Source organism: Lithobates pipiens, unplaced genomic scaffold (genome assembly GCF_037356315.1).
Source record: "Lithobates pipiens isolate NorthernLeopardFrog02 unplaced genomic scaffold, aLitPip1_a1.2 Scaffold_3, whole genome shotgun sequence".
Classification (NCBI taxonomy): domain Eukaryota; kingdom Metazoa; phylum Chordata; class Amphibia; order Anura; family Ranidae; genus Lithobates; species Lithobates pipiens.
Genome location: NW_027507790.1, coordinates 100,128,608 through 100,151,280, shown reverse-complemented (window position 1 = coordinate 100,151,280; position 22,673 = coordinate 100,128,608). Strand labels below are relative to the sequence as shown.

General features: G+C 40.8%; 1 protein-coding gene across 1 annotated transcript in view; it reads left to right on the top strand.

The window, feature by feature from the left end:
- ZNRF3 (zinc and ring finger 3) overlaps positions 1–21,761 on the top strand; it is a 203,840-nt gene extending 182,079 nt beyond the window's left edge. The window contains exons 3-9 of the mRNA XM_077462084.1: positions 6,130–6,204; positions 8,985–9,116; positions 11,060–11,170; positions 12,015–12,182; positions 14,284–14,386; positions 15,666–17,267; positions 20,802–21,761. Coding sequence (XP_077318210.1) covers positions 6,130–6,204; positions 8,985–9,116; positions 11,060–11,170; positions 12,015–12,182; positions 14,284–14,386; positions 15,666–17,267; positions 20,802–20,833 — 2,223 coding nt within the window. The 3' untranslated portion in view covers positions 20,834–21,761. The remainder of the gene's footprint in view (positions 1–6,129; positions 6,205–8,984; positions 9,117–11,059; positions 11,171–12,014; positions 12,183–14,283; positions 14,387–15,665; positions 17,268–20,801) is intronic.
- The last annotated feature ends 912 nt before the right edge of the window (positions 21,762–22,673 follow it).

Below are 22,673 nucleotides of genomic sequence, written 5' to 3'. Positions count from 1 at the left end.
GAGATATAAAATCTGAACTCTGCCCTGGTTTGCTGAAAAAAAATAAAAATAAAAAAAAAGATGGAGGTGGAATTGTTGCTTATATTAATCATTTTATGGAAAAATAGAAGCAGAATTCTGAGTGGTTGCGATTTTTCTCATTTTTATATGTGCATTGCGTAGGTTCCCACAACTTAATTTCAGACTTGAAAATACTTTATCGGTGGGACAATATGGGAAAGGATTATTTGGTGAAATATTCACCAAGAAAAGAGCTTTCGTGTGATTTGCTTGCTATTAGTGCTGCTGTTTATTTATTGGAGAGACTGAAGTGGAAATACTAGTAGCAGAAAAATAGGTTTGCATGAACAGTCAGAAAATTAAAGCAGTGCTCATTGGCAGCTTTTTGTTTTTTCCGTAGGGGTGTTTATTACAATTTGTACTTGCATGACCTCTAGTGGTGAGAAGTTAAAATAACACCTGGCTCTTTTATAGAGCAATATATATATATATATATATATATATATATATATATATATATTATAATGTGTGTGTGTATGTGTGATATATATATCACAGAGCAATATATATATATATAATGTATGTGTGATATATATATTATATATAGTGCCTTGAGAAAGTATTTATACCCCTTGAAATTTTCTGCATTTTGTCATGTTACAACCGAAACATAAATGTCAAAGTGTAACATAATTGTGAAGTGGAATGAAAATGATAAATGGTTTTCAATATTTTTTACAAATGTGTGGGGCGCATTTGTATTGGTGCGTGGCCGATATTCACTTTTTTTTTTTTTTTTACAGCATCGGTCACAAAACTTTACCGATATTACTTCAAGGGGTTGTACCGAGGTGACACATGTAGCTGCAGGCATCACCCCGATACTGTTCTTGAGAGCAAATGGTCAGCTATCTTGGAATAACATCCAATGCAGCGCAGCAGCCCCTCAGCTGTTATTACAAGTATCGGGAAGGAACGTTCCGCCCCACCACCACCTTCTGCCGCCAGGGCTTTTCTGAGCCACCAGCCAGCACGTCCGCCGGCTGGCTGAAGACCCGAATAAAGCCGAAGCTTTGTTCGTCTCTGATCTAGTAACCCGGTAGCAATGTCATGACATCACTTCTGGATTACTGGCATCTTAAAGGGGCCAGTTTTAAAAAATAAAAAGTATTAAAAAATGCTGATCTTGATGTTTTGAATACTTTCAAATGCAGAGGAGGGGCTGGGGTTCTTATAGACCCCCAGTCCTTCCATAAAGAGTACCCTGCTTATTACTGTCACAAGGGATGTTTACATTTCTTGTGACCGCAATAAAAGTGATTACAAAAATAAATAAAACGATTTAAAAGGACAGTGTAAAAATAAAAACTTTACATGTACAGAATATCGGCACCTGATATCAGCTATCAGCCTGAAGGGCAATCGAAAATCTGTATCGTATCGGCCCTGAAAAACTATATCAGTCGATCCCTAATTTGTATTCAGCCCCCCGAGTCAATACTTTTGTAGAACCACCTTTCTCTGCAATTACAGCTGCAAGTCTTTTTGGGGATGTCTCTACCAGCTTTGCACATCTACATTGACATTTGTGTCCATCCTTTGCAAAATAGCTCAAGCTCTGTCAGATTGGATGGGGAGTGTCTGTGAACAGCAATTTTTAAGTCTTGCTACAGATCGTCAATTGGATTTAGGTCTAGTTTTCCACCACACATAGCGTTTTGCTTTCAGGCCAAAAAATTCAATTTTGGTCTCATCTGACCAGAGCACCTTCTTCCACATGTTTGCTGTGTCCCCCACATGGCTTTTCGCAAACTGCAAACATTACTTTTTATGGCTTTCTTTTAACAATGGCTTTCTTCTTGCCACTCTTCCATAAAGCCCAGATTTGTGGCATGCATGACTAATAGTTGTCCCATGGACAGATTCTCCCACCTGAGCTGTGGATCTGCAGCTCCTCCAGAGTTACCATGGGCCTCTTGGCTGCTTCTCTAATTAATGCTCTCCTTGCCCGGCCTGTCAGTTTAGGTGGACGGCCATATCTTGGTAGGTTTGCAGTTGTGCCATACTCTTTGCATTTTCGGATGATGGATTGAACAGTGCACTGTGAGATGTTCAAAGCTTGGGAATTTTTTTTTTTATAACCAAACACTTCTTTAACCACTTGCCGACCACCGCACGACGATGTACGTCCTATTTTTGAAGAGGGATATCTCGGTAACGGCAGCAGCTGCTGCCACAACCGAGATATCCATCTCTTCAGGCGGCGGTCGGCTGTACGATAACGGTGGTCTCCGCGGCGGATTCGCCGCGAGATCACCGCTATCGGCGGCGGGAGAGGTGCCACCCCCCCTTCCCGCCGCCCTCCCGCACCTTCTGCCGCTTACCGGAGCCGTCGGTAGCGGCGGAGGCGATCGGGTCCTTTCGTCTGCTGGGCATAGAGACAAGTGAGGCTAAGATGGCCTCCACTCGTCTCTATACCATAGGAGGGCGGAAGCGACGTCAAAACGTCACTTCTGCCCATACCTCTTAAAGGTATATTTTTTTTTAGATGTCAGATTTTCTTTTTCTTTTTTTTTTTTTTTGTTGCATTTTAGCCCAAATATGAGATCTGAGGACTTTTTGACCCCAGATCTCATATTTAAGAGGACCTGTCATGCTTTTTTTCTATTACAAGGGATGTTTACATTCCTTGTAATAGGAATAAAAGTGATCCATTTTTTATTTTTTTTTAAAACAGTGTAAAAATAAATAAAATCAATTAAAATAAATAAGAAAAAAAAAAAAGATTTTTAAAACGCCCCGTCACGACGAGCTTGCGCACAGAAGCGAGCGCATACGTGAGTAGCGCCCGCATATGAAAACGGTGGTCAAACCACACATGTGAGGTATTGCCGCGATCGGTAGAGCGAGAGCAATAATTCTAGCCCTAGACCTCCTCTGTAACGCAAAAAATGCAACCTGTAGAATTTTTTAAATGTCGCTTATGGAGATTTTTGAGGCTAAAAGTTTGACGCCATTCCACATGTTGGGTATCAATTTACTCGGCGTACCATTATCTTTCACAATATAAAAAAAAATTGGGCTAATTTTACTGTTGTCTTATTTTTTTATTCAAAAAAGTGAATTTTTTCCAAAAAAAGTGCGCTTGTAAGACCGCTGCACAAATACGGTGTGAAAAAAAGTATTTCAATGACCGCCATTTTATTCTCTAGGGTGTTAGAAAAAAAAACAATATAAAATGTTTGGGGGTTACTTCTAAGTAATTTTCTAGCAAAAAAAACAGTTTTAAACATGTAAACACCAAGTCTGAAAAAGAGGCTTGGTCCTTAAGTGGTTAAACTTCTGCACAACTTTATCCCTGACCTGTCTGGTGTGTTCCCTGGCCTTCATGATGCTGTTGGTTCACTAAGGTTCTCTAACAAACCCTTGAGGGCTTCACAGAACAGCTGTATTTATACAATGTTTACATTACATACAGGTGTACTCTATTTACTAATTAGGTGACTTCTGAAGGCAATTGGGTCCACTAGATTTTAGTTAGGGGTATCAGAGTAAAGGGGGCTGAATACAAATGCACGCCACACTTTTCAGATATTTATTTATAAAAAAAGTTGAAAACCATTTATCATTTTCCTTCCACTTCACAATTATGTGCCACTTTGTGCTGGTCTATCACATAAAATCTCAATAAAATTAATTTACATTTTTAGTTGTAACATGACAAATTTTGGAAAATTTAAAAGGGTATGAATACTTTTTTCAGGGCGCTATCCTGTGTTTGAGTCAGCTTATATTATATACTGAACACTGTCCTTGGCCCTCAAAATACCCTTTAATTACTGGGCCATTAGAGTCTCTCAGACAAACCTAAAGGAACATATTTGTTTTAATTAAAAAAAATGCAAACTACCGATAGAACACGTTTTGACTACGAATACAAATATGCTGACAGAACAAACGTGCCTATAGCATTAACACGTATTTAACATTTAATATGCATTTAAATATGTATTTACCATAGGTTTGAATATAAGGAGTTGACCAGCTTCAACTCCCAGACTCAACATGAAGCTTCATTTTTGCCATACAGCGAGTAAAGCATTGGAAACGCTACATGTTTTTCAAATGTGAACATCTCTTTCTGCTGTCCATATTATTCATCACACGCTACTTTACTTCAAGGAGTGGCAAAAAGGGTCCTCAAATGCATGTTTCTAATGCCAGTATGACCAGGTCTTTCTGAGCCTACCTTAAAAAAACAGGTTTGTTAAAATAGTTTCAAAACTACACAGAAACTGTTGGGGCAATACTTGGGTCAGGACTATTTAACACACAGCATAGCTTATAGAGTGCAGGGGTCAGGTCCATGTAACTTTCTATACAGCATATAGAGTGTAGTGATCAGCAATGTACCACATATGTATGGAGTGCAGTGGTTAGGAAATTTCCTTGGTGGGACAAAAAAGGTTCTCAGTTCCAATAGTCATTGTTGGGGAAAGGGGAGGGGGCAATGACTGATGGGGGTGGTCAGTGGGATAGTGCTGCGGGATTCTGGACAATTAAGGGCTCTCTACAATATAGAACTTTAAGCAGATTGTTTACTTTAACTATCACTTTGTAAAACCTCCCACTCCGGTCTAAATAGAAATAAAAGGCATTCCCTGTGTTCTCAGCTGCATAAGAGCTGGTGGGAGAGGAAGCAGCAGCACACTGATCTTCCCAGTTAAAAGGCTATGCAGTCGGGACAAGTCTGAATATTGGAAGAGTGCACATAGAGTTCCCAGCATACCTAGAGAACTGACCACAGTGTGCTCTCCTACTTAGTGTGGTCAGTTTCTTTAAAATATGAAAGCAGAGGGACTGGCAGGAACACCTGGGGTTTCACACAAAAGAAGCAATACAAAGCAAACAGGAGACTTTGTCATACAAATACATGGTACAGCAGACCTACATATCCGGAATATGAAATGTTGGGGTAACAAACACTTTATTATTATTATACAGGATTTATATAGCACCAACAGTTTACGCAGTGCTTTACAACTCGAGGGTAGACAATAAAAATACAATACACTTTAATACAGCAGGAATCGGAGGGCCCTGCGCCTTAGAGCTTACAATCTAAGAGACTTTATAACTTGTTTATGGTGGCAGCTGTATCTGATTTAATTTCATTCTTTCTTTGTTTTAGCTGCCTTGAATGGGATGATAATAGGTATTTTGTACTCGATGATAATAATAATAATGTGATTTGGTAATGTTGACCTGGGAGCCCTGTTAATTCACATGAAATATCAATTATTTTCTCTAGTAAAGAAACTGATGGGAAATCCAAAACTTTCGAGTTGTCAGAGGATTAAGAGGGGAAAATCTTCACATAGGGGCACCTGTTCTGAGGATGGATGTCTTCAGGCCTCATTCATGTGGGAGATGTTGCCCACTATTGCACAAACAGGCCATGTTTTATAGTGTCTCTTCTTCCAGGTGTAACATGCAGGCAGCCCATTGAAGTCTATTAAGATGCAGCAACTGCACAGACCCAGACACTAGCCCTAATCTAAAAGGGTGTGGGTGAGTGGCCCTAAACACAGCCAATGTACAGTCAGGGCAACCCGCCTACACCTGCATGCCTGTCACATTAGGACAAGTGGCTGTGTCCGTGCTTCCACTTCATCCCTATAGACTTCATTGTGCTGCATGCAAATTAGCACTTAGAATGTTAAACACTGCAAGAAATGGTCAGTTTGCACTTTACAGGTATCATCACTGCCGGCCATGCACAGTTCCAATCTCTATTCGAACCATTGGGCAGGCTGAATGTACTAAGTTAATCTTGATTTCAGAAAAACATTTGATACAATTTCTCACAATGTCAAATTTTTTTTTTTAAAATAAATAAAAGTTTTACAAACTAGGACTAAGTCTTGGTTGTAAATGGACTTCATTCTAAACAGAGACCAGTCACTAGTGGTGTACTACAAGGCTCTGTACTATATTCTGTTCTATTTATCCTGTTTGTAAGTGAAATTGAAATACAAATTCAATTCCAAATGAAATAATTCATTCATCAGATATTTACCTTTTTATTTTTGACATTTGTATTTTATAATCTTTCTATCTGTATTGCAGGCAAAACGAGCCGTTCAGAGAGGTGCTACAGCTGTTATATTTGACGTCTCGGATAATCCTGATGCTGTGGAGCAGGTATGATGTACCGCTGTTGTACAAATGCTTTTTTGGTTTGTTTTTGAGTAGTGATCCTATTGTCTGGATATGCCTTGTTCTGTGTTAAATTTATTTCTATTTCTTGTCCTTCAAATTCTCTGGGAAAGAAAAGGGAATATAATTAGTTTTCTGGTGACCTTTTTGATTAAACTCTGCCCCTTCACCTCACCCCTGGCAACAGCAGCTATTCCTGTGTCGACAGGGGCCTTTACGATATTGGCTTAAAAAGTCAAAGGAGTCGGGTGGAAAATTCAGCATCAAGTCCGATACAGTAACTGTTTGGGTATTCTGACAGCTGCTGCCACTGGTTGTTAGAATAATAATAATAATAAAACGTTATTTTGTATAGCGCCTTTAACCAGTTGCCGACCTCCGCACGCTGATATGTCAGCACAATGGCAGCGGTAGGCAAATGGGCGTTCCTGCATGTCCCCTTTAGGAGCCGGCGATAACAGGTGTGTACAGCGTGACCGTGCCGGTGGGACCGGCAGACTCTATGTCCGCCGGCCTCCCGGCGATCATGTCACGGAGCCTCAGAACGGGGAAGGCACTTCCCCCATTCTGGCTTGTGTCATGAGAGATCACTGTCATGTGACTAGTAGCCCACCCCCCCACAGTTAGAATCACTCCCTAGGACACACTTAACCACTTCACCGCCCCCTAGTGGTTAAACCCTTCACTGCCAGTGCCATTTACACCGTAATCAATGTATTTTTATAGCACTGATACCGCTGTATAAATGACAGTGGTCCCAAAATAGTGGAAAAAATGTCTGATATGTCTGCCATAATGTCACAGTCCTGATAAACCCAGCTCGCCGCCATTAGTATTTTAAAATAAATAATAAAAATGCCATAAAACTATCCCCTATTTTGTAGACGCTATAACTTTTGTGCAAACCAATCAATATACACTTATTGCGTTTGTTTGTTTTTTATACCAAAAATATGTAGAAGAATTCATATTGGCCTAAACTAAGGAAACTTTTATATATATATATATATATATATATATAAAATTTGTGGGGATATTTAAAAATAATGCGTTTTTTTTCTCCAACATTTTTGCTTTTTTTTTTTTTTTGTTTATAGCGCAAACAATAAAAACCAGAGGTGATCAAATACCACTAAAAGAAAGCTCTATTTGTGGGGGAAAAAAAGGACGTCAATTTTGTTTGGGTGCAATGTCGTACCACCGCACAATTGTCAGTTAAAGCAACGCAGTGCCGAAATGCAAAAGTGCTCTGGTCAGGAAGGGGGTAAAATCTTCCGGGACTGAAATGGTTAAAGGTAGCTTCTCAAAGCGCTTTAAAAGGAAAACACCAGAAATACACAGGATAACAAAGGAAAAAAGGGACAATTATGTGAAAGCTTGTCTAAATAAAAATGTTTTTAGATTTGATTTGAATGAGTTTAGAGAAGATGACGGACTCTCTGATGTTCTTTGAAAGTGAATTCGAGTTTTGGAGCATAGCAGGAGAACACTCTCTCCCACACAGGGGACTCACAGCAAACCAGAATTTGAGGAGGGGGGAGGTGTATGTTGATAGAGAGATAATGGGGTGCCAAGCCATGATAAGCCTTATATGTAAACAAGAGACTCTAAGGCCGCGTACACACGCGCGGACTGTTGGCCCAACTTTGTCCGTCCAACAGTTTGAGCGAACAGTCCGCTCAAACTTAGCATGGACGGACATGGCCACACACGACGGACGAACAGTTTGCTGAAACCGTGCGCGATGACGTGAACGGCACGTACGACGGGACGAAAAATACGACGTCCTATACACTGCAATGCAACCTTCCGACGTGGAAATCCTTTCTGAGCATGCGCGAGACTTAGTTGGCCGAACAAGCCTACACACGAGCGAACAGTCCGCTGAAACAAGGTTTCAGCGGACAGTTTTTCGGAATTTCCGTAAGACCTTGTTCGGCCAACTGTCCGCTGAAACTGTCCGCTGAAGCCCCACACACGAGCGGACTGTCCGCCCAAACACTGTTCAGCGGACAAGGTTGGGCGAACAGTCCGCGCGTGTGTACGCGGCCTTAGAGTCTATTTGAAATATTTTTATCATATTACCCCTATCCTATAGTCCTTGCATTGGCTACACATGTGTAGGCAGTGCAAGGACTCCAGGATAAGGGGTAATATGATCACTTGTACCAGACCTAGTCGGGATTCTGGCTTCAGAATTTTGAACATATTAAAGTTGATTTAGGTACACCAGCAAGTAGAACATTGCAGTAGTCAAGTCGGGAGAACAAAAATGTATGAATCGGCTTTTCAGCTACAGTGTATGATGGCATAGGATGCAGCCGAGCGATGTTTCTCAAGTGGAAAAAATGTTCTGACATTTTGTACATGTGGATCAAAGGTTAAACTTGCATCAAATATCACCCCTAGATTTTTCAATTTAGAATGAAGTTCAGGTACAGTGCCATTGATAGATAAGCTCTTAGGACCCGCCTTAGGTAATTGATGGGGGTGCCATAAAGGAGTATTTGTCCTTCTAAAAAATGTAATGTTGCCCCATTTACCCTATACAGTTTCTATTTAGCCTGCAGACTGAAGCAAAAGAATCTAATGGTGTATAGGCCAGCCTTGGGCAACTTTCTGAACCATGTATTAAAACTTTGCTTGTTTATTTAATTTTTTAGTTTTTTGTTTTTCCTTCCTTTCTATTCTAAGCTATTTAGCAAGTATGTCCTTACTTAATTGACCTTTTAAGGTGAGAGCATTACCATTTTTTCATTTTGCAGCTGAATCAAGGCTTGGAGGACCCGTTGAAAAGGCCAGTTGTGTACATGAAGGGCATGGACGCTATTAAACTTATGAACATCGTCAACAAGCAGAAAGGTGCCAGAGCGAGGATTCAGCATCGGCCTCCTCGGGTGAGGGCTCTTACATGGATTTGTTTATAGTCAGTTCTCCCAAAAGCAATTCTTTACTTTTGTGCAAATGATTGGCAAATAATTCCAATAATCTTTGGGGGCGCTTATTTTTCAATTGTTTTGTTTTTATTTTACATTGAATGTAATTAGGTCACTGAGATCATGGCATGTATGGGATGGGTAATCTTGGCAGGGATGCCATGAGCTAGCAGGAACCTTGAGGAAGGGCGGCACAGTGGTGTAGTGGGTTGCACTCTCGCCTAGCAGTAAAAAGGGTTCCTGGTTCGAATCCCATCCACGACACTACCTGCCTTGCGTTTGCATGTTCTCCCTGTGCCTGTGTGGGTTTCCTCCCACACACCAAAGACATGCTGGTAGTTTAATTTGCTTCTGTCCAAAATTGGCCCTAGTATATGAATGTAATGAATGTTGGGGACCTTGGATTGTGGGCTCCTTGAGGGTAGGGGCCGATGTGAGTTTGCAATGTATGTGTGGAGCACTGCGTAAATTAACGGCGCTATATGGGTACCTTAAATAGGGATAATTGTAGACACACACCCACGCTCACTCAGGTTGAAATAGATGGACTGGTGTCTTTATTCAACCTTACTAACTATGTAACTAAGACAGAGATCCAGGGCCATCAGTGGAGCACCAATGCATTAACAAGCAGCATGACCAGCCTGCTATGACATATACAGGTGTGGACAAAAATGTGGAGGTCATTTGTAGGTTTTGAAATTAACACAGCCGTTTGTAGTACATACTCTATACCACCTCCCAACAAGACATTCACAATGACCCGAGTACAATTTCATAGCCCCTCAACATCACAGGACCTGATATGTCCAGCAGGCAGAACTTTTAGCCCTTGTACACATGGTCGGAGATTCCGACGGAATGTGTCCTATTGGACCGCTTTGTCGGATAATCCGACAGTGTGTGGTCTCCATCGGACTGTTTCCGTCGGAGTATCCGACGGATCAAGTTTTCCAACTTGTCCGTAAAATTTTCTGACAAAATGCTTAAAATCGGACATACTCCGATCATGTGTAGCCTACTCCAACGGACAAAGTGCCACGCATGCTCAGGTCAAATTCCTAGACCAAAGCTATTGGCTACTAGCCTGATCGTAGTCCCGTCGTAACGAAATAACGTCATCACGTTATGTACAGTCGGATTTTCCGACAACTTTGTCCGACTGTGTGTATGCAACAGTTTCGGACAAAATACAACGGATTTGGTTGTCAGAATGTCCGACCGTGTGTACAAGGGCTTACACATCATCTTGACTCTGAGCACATTTGATTCTGGTTTGATCTTTTTTAGTTTTCTTGGTACCGAGGCTGAAGCATATTGTCCAAAAGAATTGAGAATGGAATTTCTGATAGGTGGACATTTTTCTTGTATGTCCACAATTGCAGGCTCCTACAGCTGCCATTTTGGAATCTGCTTAGTCTAATCTACAGTATATCTGATAAATGCTAGTTTACATTTTGCATTTTTTTTTTTAATGAGGAGTTATAACCACCTGCCAGTAAGACCATTCTCTAGCCATATAAAACAGAACAGAATTGGAGGTTCTTGATGAACACAAACCCCACGTCAGAGGTTGAGTTCTGAATCTGGCTTCCTCTGCCCCCCCCCCCCCCCCCCGTCGCCCAACCTGAATATTGGAACATTGGAAGAGCAGATGGTTTCTTTTCCTTCGATGTACATGAATAGTTTTGGGTTGACCATCTTTTTGTTGTTTTTTTTTTTTGTATTCTTTTTACTTACAAATGATTGGTTTTCTTAGATTTTTTTTTTTTTTTTTTTTAAGAATGTTATTTGCAGTGTTTGTTTAAAAATAACAGAACATAAAGGCTCAGAGCACTTCCACAAAAATAGGGGGATCTGGGGTTTCAAAGTATTTTGTACTGATTGTCTTTTTGTTTCTTCAGCAACCTACTGAATATTTCGACATGGGTATATTTCTGGCCTTTTTTGTTGTGGTATCCCTGGTCTGCCTTATTCTTCTGATCAAGATCAAATTAAAGCAGAGAAGAAGTCAGGTATGAATAAAGGACAAAAATGTAATATATTACCAGTCCTCAGATGAGATGTCTACATTAATTTGGCTCGCTCACCTTATGGTATCTGCCAGAGAGCAGCATTTTCATCCTAGGATAACAGCGGAGACAGAGAGCGCAAGAAGTTTTCAGCACGTGTTTGATCTTTCCTGATAGCATGAGAAACATGCACGTATGACTTTCAGACATTCACAATATGCTTAAGCTCTATTAACCTTCAAACACCAAATGACCAAAGTTTGTTCCCTTTCTTCGTAATAAGTGGGGCAAATTGGTCTTTATTTTTCACTTTTATTCAAAGGTTTTGCATTTGATTCTTTATTTTTATTTTTTTTTCCATTTGATGAAGTTATTTCCAATTAATGCTCCTGCTGTCTTAATGATCTTCAAGAGTCTGCTGCTATTACTGACTGCTACATATCAAAGCATTTTCTAGGTACAGTGCATGCTTCATACCAGGTATCTCCTCCAGTTATTGTATAATGCAGTGACATGGAATAACGGACAGCACTTATTAATGCTGCTGCCTACTGATGTACTTTGCATAAAAAAGAAAAACTGCTTGGTGTCTACTGTAGCTAATGAAATGTTGGAAGAGCCAGTACAAAGAGCACTGTGGCTTTTATTAAGAATTCCAGTCTAGCTTAAAAAACATTGTTTCAATATAAGGGCCCTTGGAAACCAATAGATATGATCAAAGAGACAAATTGTTAATAGATATTTTAGATAAAACCACTCCATTGAAGTGGGAAAGTCATGTTCTTTCTAAGAGGATTATTTTTTTTGTGATATTGCTCTATTTCATTTGTGTGATCTTCTCTTTCAGAACTCCATGACCAGGATGGCTGTTCAGGCACTGGAAAAAATGGAGACCAGAAAATTCAAAGCAAAGGGCAAAGTGCCCCGAGAGGGGAGCTGTGGTGGCCTTGACACACTTAGTAGCAGTTCCACCTCTGACTGTGCCATTTGCTTGGAAAAATACATAGATGGAGAGGTAATAGATATAGATTGTATTATTATTTCTGAAAGTTAAAGTCAGGACTGTTTTGGCTAAAGCTGCAATAGATTTTTTTATTCCAGGCCCACCAAGACAGGGGCTTCATCACTTAATTTTCATTGAGTCTGACAAGTAGGGTGTTAACTGTTTGCATTTGGGGGGGGGGGGGGGGGCGTGTGACAACACCAAATTGATAAGTGAGCTTTTGTTGTAAAAAAAGGATTACAATTACATTACACATTTTAGTCTTATTTTACCTTTCACATGGCTCAAAGATTAAAGCCACATACACGGGGTGAATGCTGGCCGACATCAGCCAGTTAGGGTCACATCTATGCGGGTGGTTTCCACAGTCTCAACCACCCCACGCAGAAAAACACGCTGGATGCATGTGGGTGCCGTTAATCCTGCATGCACTAGAAATTGCAACCGCACTGCACTTGCGTTTCCTATGTGAGCTGCAATTACAGAGATGGTGCAGGGACCTGTTTCCATGTGTTTTTTGGAAGGACCGTGTTAAATACGCCGCAAAACACACACGTGTAAACCTAGGCTTATTTTCCTTCCCTCAGTCAAGATATAAATGTTATAGTTAACTAATAAAACTTAATAGAAGAGCTTATTAATGATATCCTTGCCCTGCGCCCACTAATGTCTTGAATGTACTCACTCATATGTTATTTTTGCTACCAGCCAATAAGCAAATAAGGCATGTCTGGGACACTGTAGTTCAAACCCAGAAGTGTTCATGGTCAATGGTTTAGGCCCCTTTCACACAGACAGATAGAATGGTGCTTTTAGCTGCAGATTTTCTAGTTTTCTACCACAGCTAAAAGCACACAATGCTTTCCTATGGCCCCATTCAGACACAGCATTTAGCTGCGATTTTGTTACATGTGGTTCGGTGCGAATAGAAAAAATAGAATTAAATCCGTCCAGGTGCGATGGAGTGCAGCTATATGCACATAACCGCAAGTAATCGCAGTCTTTTGTGTCAACTGCGGAAAGCAGCGTGAGAAGGGATTCAAGAGACCAAAAAAAAGGGTTGCTATGGGAACGACTATATTAGATAACTGCAGCTGAACGCAACTGCACAGAAATGCACATAAACGCAGGTAATTGCACTGTACAAATGCAGCTGATCGCTGTGCCTGGAGCCTTGAATTTCACAGAAAAAAAATAAACATGCTAAACTGCGGCAGAACAGCCGTCCATGTGAAAGGGGCCTAAAACTCTTGCCAGGTTTTTTGCCATCTGTGTCCCATTTCAGAGATTCCTTTCACTTCCTGTCGACTCATCAGGAAGTGAGAGAGAATACCTCCAAAGTGAGGGAACTACCCTTTCAGGTGTGCCATTAAAAGATCTCCCTTCCATTCCGGTTTCAGAGAAAACTCAATAGTGGTCACTAGGACAACTAGAGATGGTGAATCTCTCCAACAAGAACACAAACAGACAGAGCGGAGAATTGATATTTCCTTTATCCAAAACAAAATTTATTAGTAACTTTAGTTACACTTTGTAAGCTGTCTTCCAGGCAAACGCCTAAATACAAAGATGAAATGCATATATTGGAGATGTTTTACCTGCAAAGGATATTTAATTCTGTTTAGCTGCTATTGTGATCTGGCCACATTTATCAACTACCTAAGCCCAGTTCTGACTCTTTCTGCAAAATACGCAGAGATGAGCAGTGGAGCCTTGTCATGGACTCAACCCAGCCTTTGATTGGACAATAATAGAATATCAGCACCGCTGTACACACAATCATAATCTTAGAATGATGACGGTGGACCGTGACTGAGAAGTCTTTTTGGCTCCTTCTCCCAGTCGGAATGAGAGACATTCACGTTATACTAATAATTTTATTTTAAAAAGTTTAATTTAATAATATTGGATAGAATAGCTTTTTTATCTTGTATTTTCCTGGGCTTTAGATTTAGGTTGGTAGTGTGTAATTGTGCTGATATAGTTTGCTTAGTAGATACTGTGACATGAAGTTGATTGTAATGCTCATACCACCTACTGACCCCTTTGTGTCTGAAACAAAATAACTCTTAAATTCTTAATGCATGTTTATGTTCTCCTATGTCTGCTGCAGGAGCTGAGAGTCATTCCTTGCACACATCGGTTTCACAAGAGGTGTGTGGACCCCTGGCTTTTACAGAACCACACCTGTCCTCATTGTAGGCACAACATTATAGGTGAGTGGCATGCGGGATTCTTTTACTGTAGAAACTTCAATAGCCACCCTTATATTTTAGTTATCTATCTTGTGCATAGTCATAATGCTAATAGGCTGTCCAGGCTGTGACCGGACACGCTGGAAAAATTCCCCACCCCATACTAAAAACACTGGTAAAGTTGTGGTTTGGGCGAAACTGATTACAGTGATACACACTCTGTGTAATTAACATTGTCCCTTCTATTTCTGTATATGGATGATGGCACCGAAATGTGTGTGTGTGTGTTTTTTAATTAAAAATACCCTTTTCCTAATCGATATACAGCTGCCACATGACCCAGATCTTTCCCAGCATGTCTGCATGGTGTGGGTGGATTTCTACCAGTCACAGGCTGTGTCATGCCCCTCCAGCCTGTGTCTTTGAATAAGAGACAGGTGAAGCCTCTATTAATCTACATGTAATATATCCTTGCAATCCAACCCCCCCAATTGTGTTTAGCCGGTTGGTGGGCATGGAAGAGGGGGGAGGGAGTAGTTTGTCCTTTACCTTTGTGTATACGCCCACATGTGTGACTCTATAGTCACATGGGCTGTTCTGATATGATAGGTTGGAAATGCTCAGTATGCTCAGTATTGAAACTCACAGAAAACTGAGCATGTGCAGAGTTGCCACCACAGCTGCAGAATCCCTAGCTGAAGTAGGGGAGATGGATAACAGCAGGATCAACCAGGTGTCTCAGTGAGTATGAACAGCATGTAATAGAGCGTTTGTTCATAGTTTTTTCTGATATGGATTTAGTGATACTTTAAGGAAAGCTTTACAGAGACATGAATCTTTGCATGAGAACGGAGCTTTTTTCTTTAAAGGTTGCGACTTGCTAAATTATGACACGCTGAATATAAAGCATTTTTTTTCCCCCATCTTTGAAAATTCGAGAGATTAAGATTTTTTATTTTTATTTTTTTATTTATGTATAACAGGAGATGGGTCCACATAGACCAACAAGATACATTTTTTTCTTAAATGTTTTTTTTTCTGAAATATTACGTCATACTAAAATGGCATATTTGTGATTTTTGTTGTGATTTGGGTTTCCTGTTCCTTCCATATCTACATGTACGGTTTAATGAGATTTAAAAGTTGATGTAGCTATATAAGTCATAACTATATAACTACAGTTCTGTATCATGCTGTGTTAGCTGAACCTGTAGAAGCTTCCACTTCTACCAAGTGCTCTATAATTTTGCACATATTATGCAAGTGACATATGGTAATGTATTTTGTTTTTCTTACATAGAACAAAAGAAAGGAGGTCATGGTGCCATATGTGTGGAGAGTACAAGCAATCATAGCCGGCATCAACAGCAGCAGAGAGTCATTCTACCAGTTCATTATCCAGGGCGCGTGCAGAGGACTGGACCCATTTCTGCATACCCAACTCGCACCAGCATGGGCCCACATGGCAATCCCATCACGGTACTTACTGTGGAACGTCCAATGGAGCCCGAACTATGCCCTGCACGGACACCTACTTTTCTGGCAGGATACAGACCTGTATCACTGGATCAGTCATCTACAGGACATCATTGTGACCTGGAGCACCCTCCTTTTCCAGACCCACCGGCTAGCCATGGCTTCCGCCGTTCTAAATATAGTGGGAGAGGTTTTAATACTGCCACTTGTTATTCTCAATATGAGACCATGTATCAGCACTACTACTTCCAGGGTCTGAGCTACCCACACCACCAGGAAACCACAGGGGGTAGCCAGAATTCTAGAGGAGTAGAAAAGGGCATAAACCATCCCTTTCAGACCGGTACTAACTTGTTATACCAGCCTGCACCTGCCATGATCCACATGGCACCACATTCTGCTGGTGGGAGCTGCTACCTACACAGCCAGCATCAACATCGTTCTGTATGCAGTGGCTATTTGGCTGATGTACCATGCAGTGACAGTAGCTCCAATTCCAGTGCAAGCTCTGCGCAGGGGCATGCATCATCTAGTGACTCCATGCTAGACTGCACGGAGGCTAGCAACCAGGGAGTGTATGGTAGCTGCTCCACCTTTCGAAGCTCTCTTAGTAGTGACTTTGACCCTTATGTATACAGGAGTCGCAGCCCTGCAAGGACTGGAGGAGGGGAGGCTGCAGGTTTTGGGGGGGAAGCTGGAACAGGACCTGGAAGAGGTAGAGTGGACTGCAAACCTCCTCAAACCTTTCCAAATTCTTCTTCCCGGGATCGCCTGTCCAGCTGCAGCTTGGAGATGAATTACAGCAGCAATTCTTCACTGGAAAGGCGAGGGGCAGCCTTGATTTCTGGGGTAGCCCCAGATACTTCTTGCTTCATCTCGCAAGGAGGTGGAAGAGACTGGCGGGGGCCTGACAAGGGCTGCCCTTGTTGCTATCAGAGGCTGGCTGGGGATCCCAGTCCAGAATGCACAAACATGTACATGGGTCCAGAACCTCAGCAAGCAGCTGCCACACCCTCCAATGGAGGCTTGTACAGTGTTACCTCCAGCCTTTTACATCGGACAGATCCAGGGACAGTACTAGGGCACTCTGCCCGGCCCTGCTGCCTCTATGAGGAGAATCATGGAAGCTGCTACACTGAGGACTATGCAGTCAGCATTCAGTATGCCCTGGCAGAGGCTGCAGCAGCAGCTGCTGCTGCTGCAGTAGCTGGATGTGAGCCTGGTCAACCTATCCCCATCATTCCCGAGGACCCAGGCTGTGAGGGTGGCCTGGACTGTGTGGGACATGTCTCCTGGGAGATGGAGGGTGATGATGAAAATGAAGAGGAGGTACTGTACTGCCAAGAAGGACCTTGCTGTGCGTTGGTAGAGGAGACTCGTGCTCTCTGTCGAAGCACAGGAACAGAGGGTGCTGGAAATCTCACAGGTGATTAGAGTTTCATGAATTAATAGTGTCTTCTTTTACCTATGTATTAAACTGGGAAAGAGACTTTTTTTTCTTTTTCTTTTTTTACTGTCTAGTATCTATAATAAAATGAAACTTCTAAAAAGACTACTTTTGTGACACCTTAGAGTTCTACCTTAGCATAGTCTTGTCCGTTTAATATGTGCTGTTTTTACAGGATTAATTAAACTGTAGATAGCTTATTAGTTTTCAGGTATGCCTGCATCACTCCTGTACGCCTCCACTATGTGCTTCATGTGCATACCTTTTATTTTTATTTTTATGTGTTTCACAGTATTACACCCTTCTAGATTTAGATCCTGATCTTTGCTTAAAATATTGGCTCACTAAAACATGATATTTGAGTTGTTGGTGAAGTCTTGTGACTTCATTGCCTGATTTTTAGTTATATTACATTTTTTTACAGCTCTACCAAGACTAATCTTTATGCCATTATAGTAGCGTGCATGATCGCACATGATTATAGTATTGGAGAATCGTGCAAGATTGAGCATTGTTGCATCGGTTTTCCTTCTCCCAGCTAGTAATGCAAATCACTAGCTAATAAAATCGTTGACACTAAGTTCTCTCCCAAAAATTTGTCAAATCTCTCTAAAGCAAAGCCTGTATAGCTTGGTTCAAAAGTTACCTTAACCGTTTGCTGCCGACGTAACACAAATATGGAGCCCCACTGCTCTGGGCTTTTTTTCATTGGGGACGCATATTTGCATATCTCCCATTGTGCTGGGATTGCACAGCACGCTTCCAGCACAGAGACTGGGTGTCACCCCAAGCCCCATACTAAGGATCGGGACCCGAAACTCCAGATTCCGGGTCCCCTGATTTCTGTGGTAGCCTCTGACTACCACATTGATCAGTCACTGTAAAGCCCGCACCTGTGTTTTTCTCATTGTGAATGGAGATGAAAGATACAATGTATCGTTCTCTCTTCTAGCAGAGAGAAAAAAGTGTGTGTGTGTGTGTGTGTGTGTTTTTTTTTTTTTTTAGGTAGGTTATGGTAGTAACAAGAAATATACAGCTATACAAATACATACACATTATATATATATATATATATATATATATATATATCCATCTCATTTTACAATTTTGGCCCAGTTTTCCTTTTTGCTTAAAAAAAAAAAAAAATTAAGAAAAAGGAAATATCTATAACCATTTACCACCAAATGTTAAACAAGGTATATTTCACCTGGATTTAGTCCGGGGACTGTCCCCATTGGCTCCCGCTATCTCAGCCAATGAGCTAGAGTGAAGGGGCAGGGCCAACCCATGGCTCTGTGTATGAATGGGAGTGAGCCTGCGTGGGTGCCCCCACAGCAAGCTGCTTGCTTTGGGGGCAGTTGGCAGGAGGGGCGGGGCCAGGGGCGCCCTGAGAAGAGGATCAGCGCTGCTATAAAAACCACTGCGCAGAGCAGATAAGTATGACATGTTTGTTTATTTATTTGAATTTACTTTAATTTCACTTTAAAACAGAACTGGAGAGAGAAAAAAAAAACCTCTACAGTGCCCACACCCTATCCCACTCTGTAAAGGGCAAGTGCTCACTTAATCTAGTGGTAGAGGAATAACATGTAATTATTTTAGTCCTTGTTGGCCCAGCTGCCGGAGCTTTCCTCTCCTGTCTCATACTCCAGTTTGTGGGTGACTTCACAGTCCTCACATTCAGTGCAGGACTAATGACCCTGCATTGAATTTGATGGCATTGTTTTATGACCCTTGGCCAAAGCCTCAGAAGAGGCTATGGAGAACCAGTCACCCAGCATGCCTTAAGGCTACTGGTGCGAGGACTAAGATAATTATTGCATCTTCTTTCTCTACTCCTAGAGAATATAATCATTGCAGTGCACGCTGGGCCCATTGCAAGGGTGTTTTTTTTTCTGGTGCCCGGATTTCGGCTTTAAAGTGAACCCACAGTAAAGTATTTGCATGTCCAGTAAAAGCACTTTAGAATAAGGCCTTAACCTCTGTATCTATAACCATGAGTCTTTTTTTGTGATTGAGGATTTTGAGAATGAAAAACTTCACATAAAAAGCAGCTAGAGTTTTAAAAGCCATTTTATTGTTTGTTATTAATAATTAAATAGTTTAATGTCTATAGTCTGGGCATAGGTGCACTTTAACCACCCGGCCAATTCTGGCATTCCTCTCCTACGTGTAAAAAAAACATCATATTTATTTTTTTGCTAGAAAGCAACTTGGAACCCCCAAACATTATATATATATATATATATATATATATATATATATATATATATATATATATATATATATATATATATATTTTAGCATAGACCCTAGGGAATAAAATAGTGGGCATTGCATATTTTTATATCACACTGTATTAGTGCAGCGGTTTTTCAAACACTTTTTTTTTTTTTTTTTGAAAGAAACACTTTAATGGATTTTAATGCAAAAAACACAATATAATACCAAATTGTTTGGTAGAATATAAAAGATGATATTACACCAAGTACACCAAATCTGTCCTGCTTTAACATTGCATCCACCCGTGTAATGGCACCAAATTACGGTACCTAAAAATCTCCATGGGCATAATATCCTTTACAACAGGAGTAGCAACCTCGGCCCTCCAGCTGTTTTGAAACTACAAGTCTTATGAGACTTTGCAAGATCCTGACAATCACAGGCATGACTCCTAGATGCAGAGGCATGATGGGATTTGTAGTTTCACCACAGCTGGAGGGCCAAGGTTGCCTACCCCTGTTTTACAAGTTACCAGTTTAGATTTACACAGGAGGTCTGTTGCTAAAATGATTGCTTTCACTCTGACATTCCCAACCACCGTTTGCATATATGCGGGCAGGATCTATATGTGCATTTATATGGGAGAACAGAGGCAATTTTTTTTTTATCAACTTTATTGCTATTACAAATGATGAACAACAATACAGGTCCTCTTTATAAAGAGATGTGGGGTCCCACATCTCTCCTCTGGCCTCCAATGCAGGCGATCAGGCACAAATCGGCCTAATCGGATGCTTCCCTGGCCGGTAACGGCCAGGTAAACAAAGGACCAAAACCGGAAGTGACAAAATCCTTGTTGCTTCCCATTTATGATGTCACACAGTGGGAGGAAAAACACCTGTTCCAGAGGGGGGGGGGAAGCCCCTTCTGCCGTCTGTAATAGAAATCCAGCGGCTTATTTGCCACTCGGATTACCTTTTTACTTTTTGCGGAAATTAAGGCCCTAAAAGAGGATATCTCGATCATTGCTGACGCGATCACTGAGATATCACTCCTCCCATCAGAGGACGTTTATAAACATAAGTCGAATGGGAAGTGGTTAATCTATATCAAAATAATTAGCCTTGCATAATGTAATTGAATGCACAATTATTTTATTGTGCTGTGAAGTGCGTCAACTAACAATGCTCTTTGTCACCATTTTGGTGGGACCAAACTAATTGACATGTTAAATGTGACTGCATGCATTACAAACCGTTTATGACTCATTTTGTTTTTTTATTTCAACAGGCCAAGAGTGCCACCCAAAAGAAAAAGACTAAGGATTATGGGTACAGACCTCTAGGACTAGAATGGAACTTGTGGGATCTTTAATAAACGTTATTTATAAGAAGAAATAAATCGCAATTGTTTTGGTTTTACCAACAATTGGCCACAAAACTCACAACCTTCTGGAATTCACCACATCATACAACCACTTTTACTTGCTTTATTCCTTGGACTCAAAAGTCTGAGCATCTGTGTTATTGTTTATTTTTTTTATTTTTTTTATCATTTATTTTATAAATATATATAAATATATATAAATTTATATATATATATTATTTTTGGTTGCTGTTTAGAACTTTTTCCTTGTGAGTTTGTACATGCACAAGATCTGTTTTCCTGATGAAAAAGAGATATATATATTTTTTCAATAAAATAAACAAGAAAATATTAATATTATTTTTATTTGTTGGCTTTGTAGCCAGGAAAAAAAAAAAATCAAAAAAGAGCGATCAGGGTTAACTTTTTTTTTTTTATCTGCCTCTTTAAAATGACATGTTTATTTTGAGCCTTTTGCATAAAATTGTCCTGATTTTGTTTTATAAAGCTGCAGTTTGTATCGATGGTGCATTCAAAGTAGTGATAATAAGCTAAAACCACTCTTATGTTACAGGATTTTGTTCGATGAATGTATTTGTATACTAAGTAGATATATATATTTTTAAAAATATATGATTGATAGTTCATGCCATATTTTCTAGAAAAAAGTTATCTGTAAATGAGTAGTTATGGGCAACTTAAAACTGGAAAGCTGGTGCTGCTTTTTTTTTTTTGCCCAAGTGGGTCATCTGCCATGGTAGCAGCAGTGCTTTATGCGTCAGGTGTGAGCTAATAGAACATATGGGTGTTGCTTGTATCAACCAATGCAATATTATGCTCTTCTAGCATGTGTTAAAAAGAAAAAAAAAGACAGTTGAAATTTGATTGGCTGTTGTAAGCATCATTATAATCTCACATTGCTCTATTAGGTTTCATTTAAAAGATCTTCAATCATAAACTTGTTAGGTACTTTAAGAGACACCATCATTTGTCCATTCAGGAGAGGGTGACCGTGTCTGCTGGTAACCCACCCCTCACCAGGGTATATTCACAGATAAACACACTCCCTCACCACCTTCTCATTGCTGGAGGCCATCCTGACATCACTGCCCCTTACTTGTGCTGGTAATCCATCCACACTGCAGGAGGCCATCCTGAGTAAGCTCTAGTGTCAGAGCTGACCGGAGTGGATGACATCACCACCTTTCCCCCTCATGTGACAGCATTTGTTTCTGATAGTGCTTGGGGCTTAGCACCCAATTATCACATGGGTAGGGTCACATGCTGACTCATTACAAGCCATTACATCAATGACAGAGCAGGGAGATAATGTGAGTATACCTTGCATGGGGGTAGGCTATGTCACATTGTCGTAAAATAGACAGGTGAAAGCATCTCTTTAAGCACAACAACACAGACACCTTTTGAAACTGTATTGAACAATCTCTGTGTAGCAAGTTAATAAGCTTACAGTGATGCAAATTAAACTTGCAGTGCTGCTCCAAGCTGAGACAGATATCTCCCCACCGTTTGCAGCGAAGGGAGCTGGCGTCAGTGCACCATTCAGAGTGTAAGAACATTATCAAAGAGGAGAAAAGGTGCCGCTCAGCAACCCGATGTCTTAGTATGTAGACCAGGGGTCTCAAACTGGTGGCCCTCCAGCTGTTGAGAAACTACAATTCCCATGAGGCATTGCAAGGCTGACAGTTACAAGCACAACTCCCACAGGCAGAGGCATGATGGGACTTGTAGTTTTGCAACAGCTGGAGGGCCACCAGTTTGAGACCCCTGATGTAG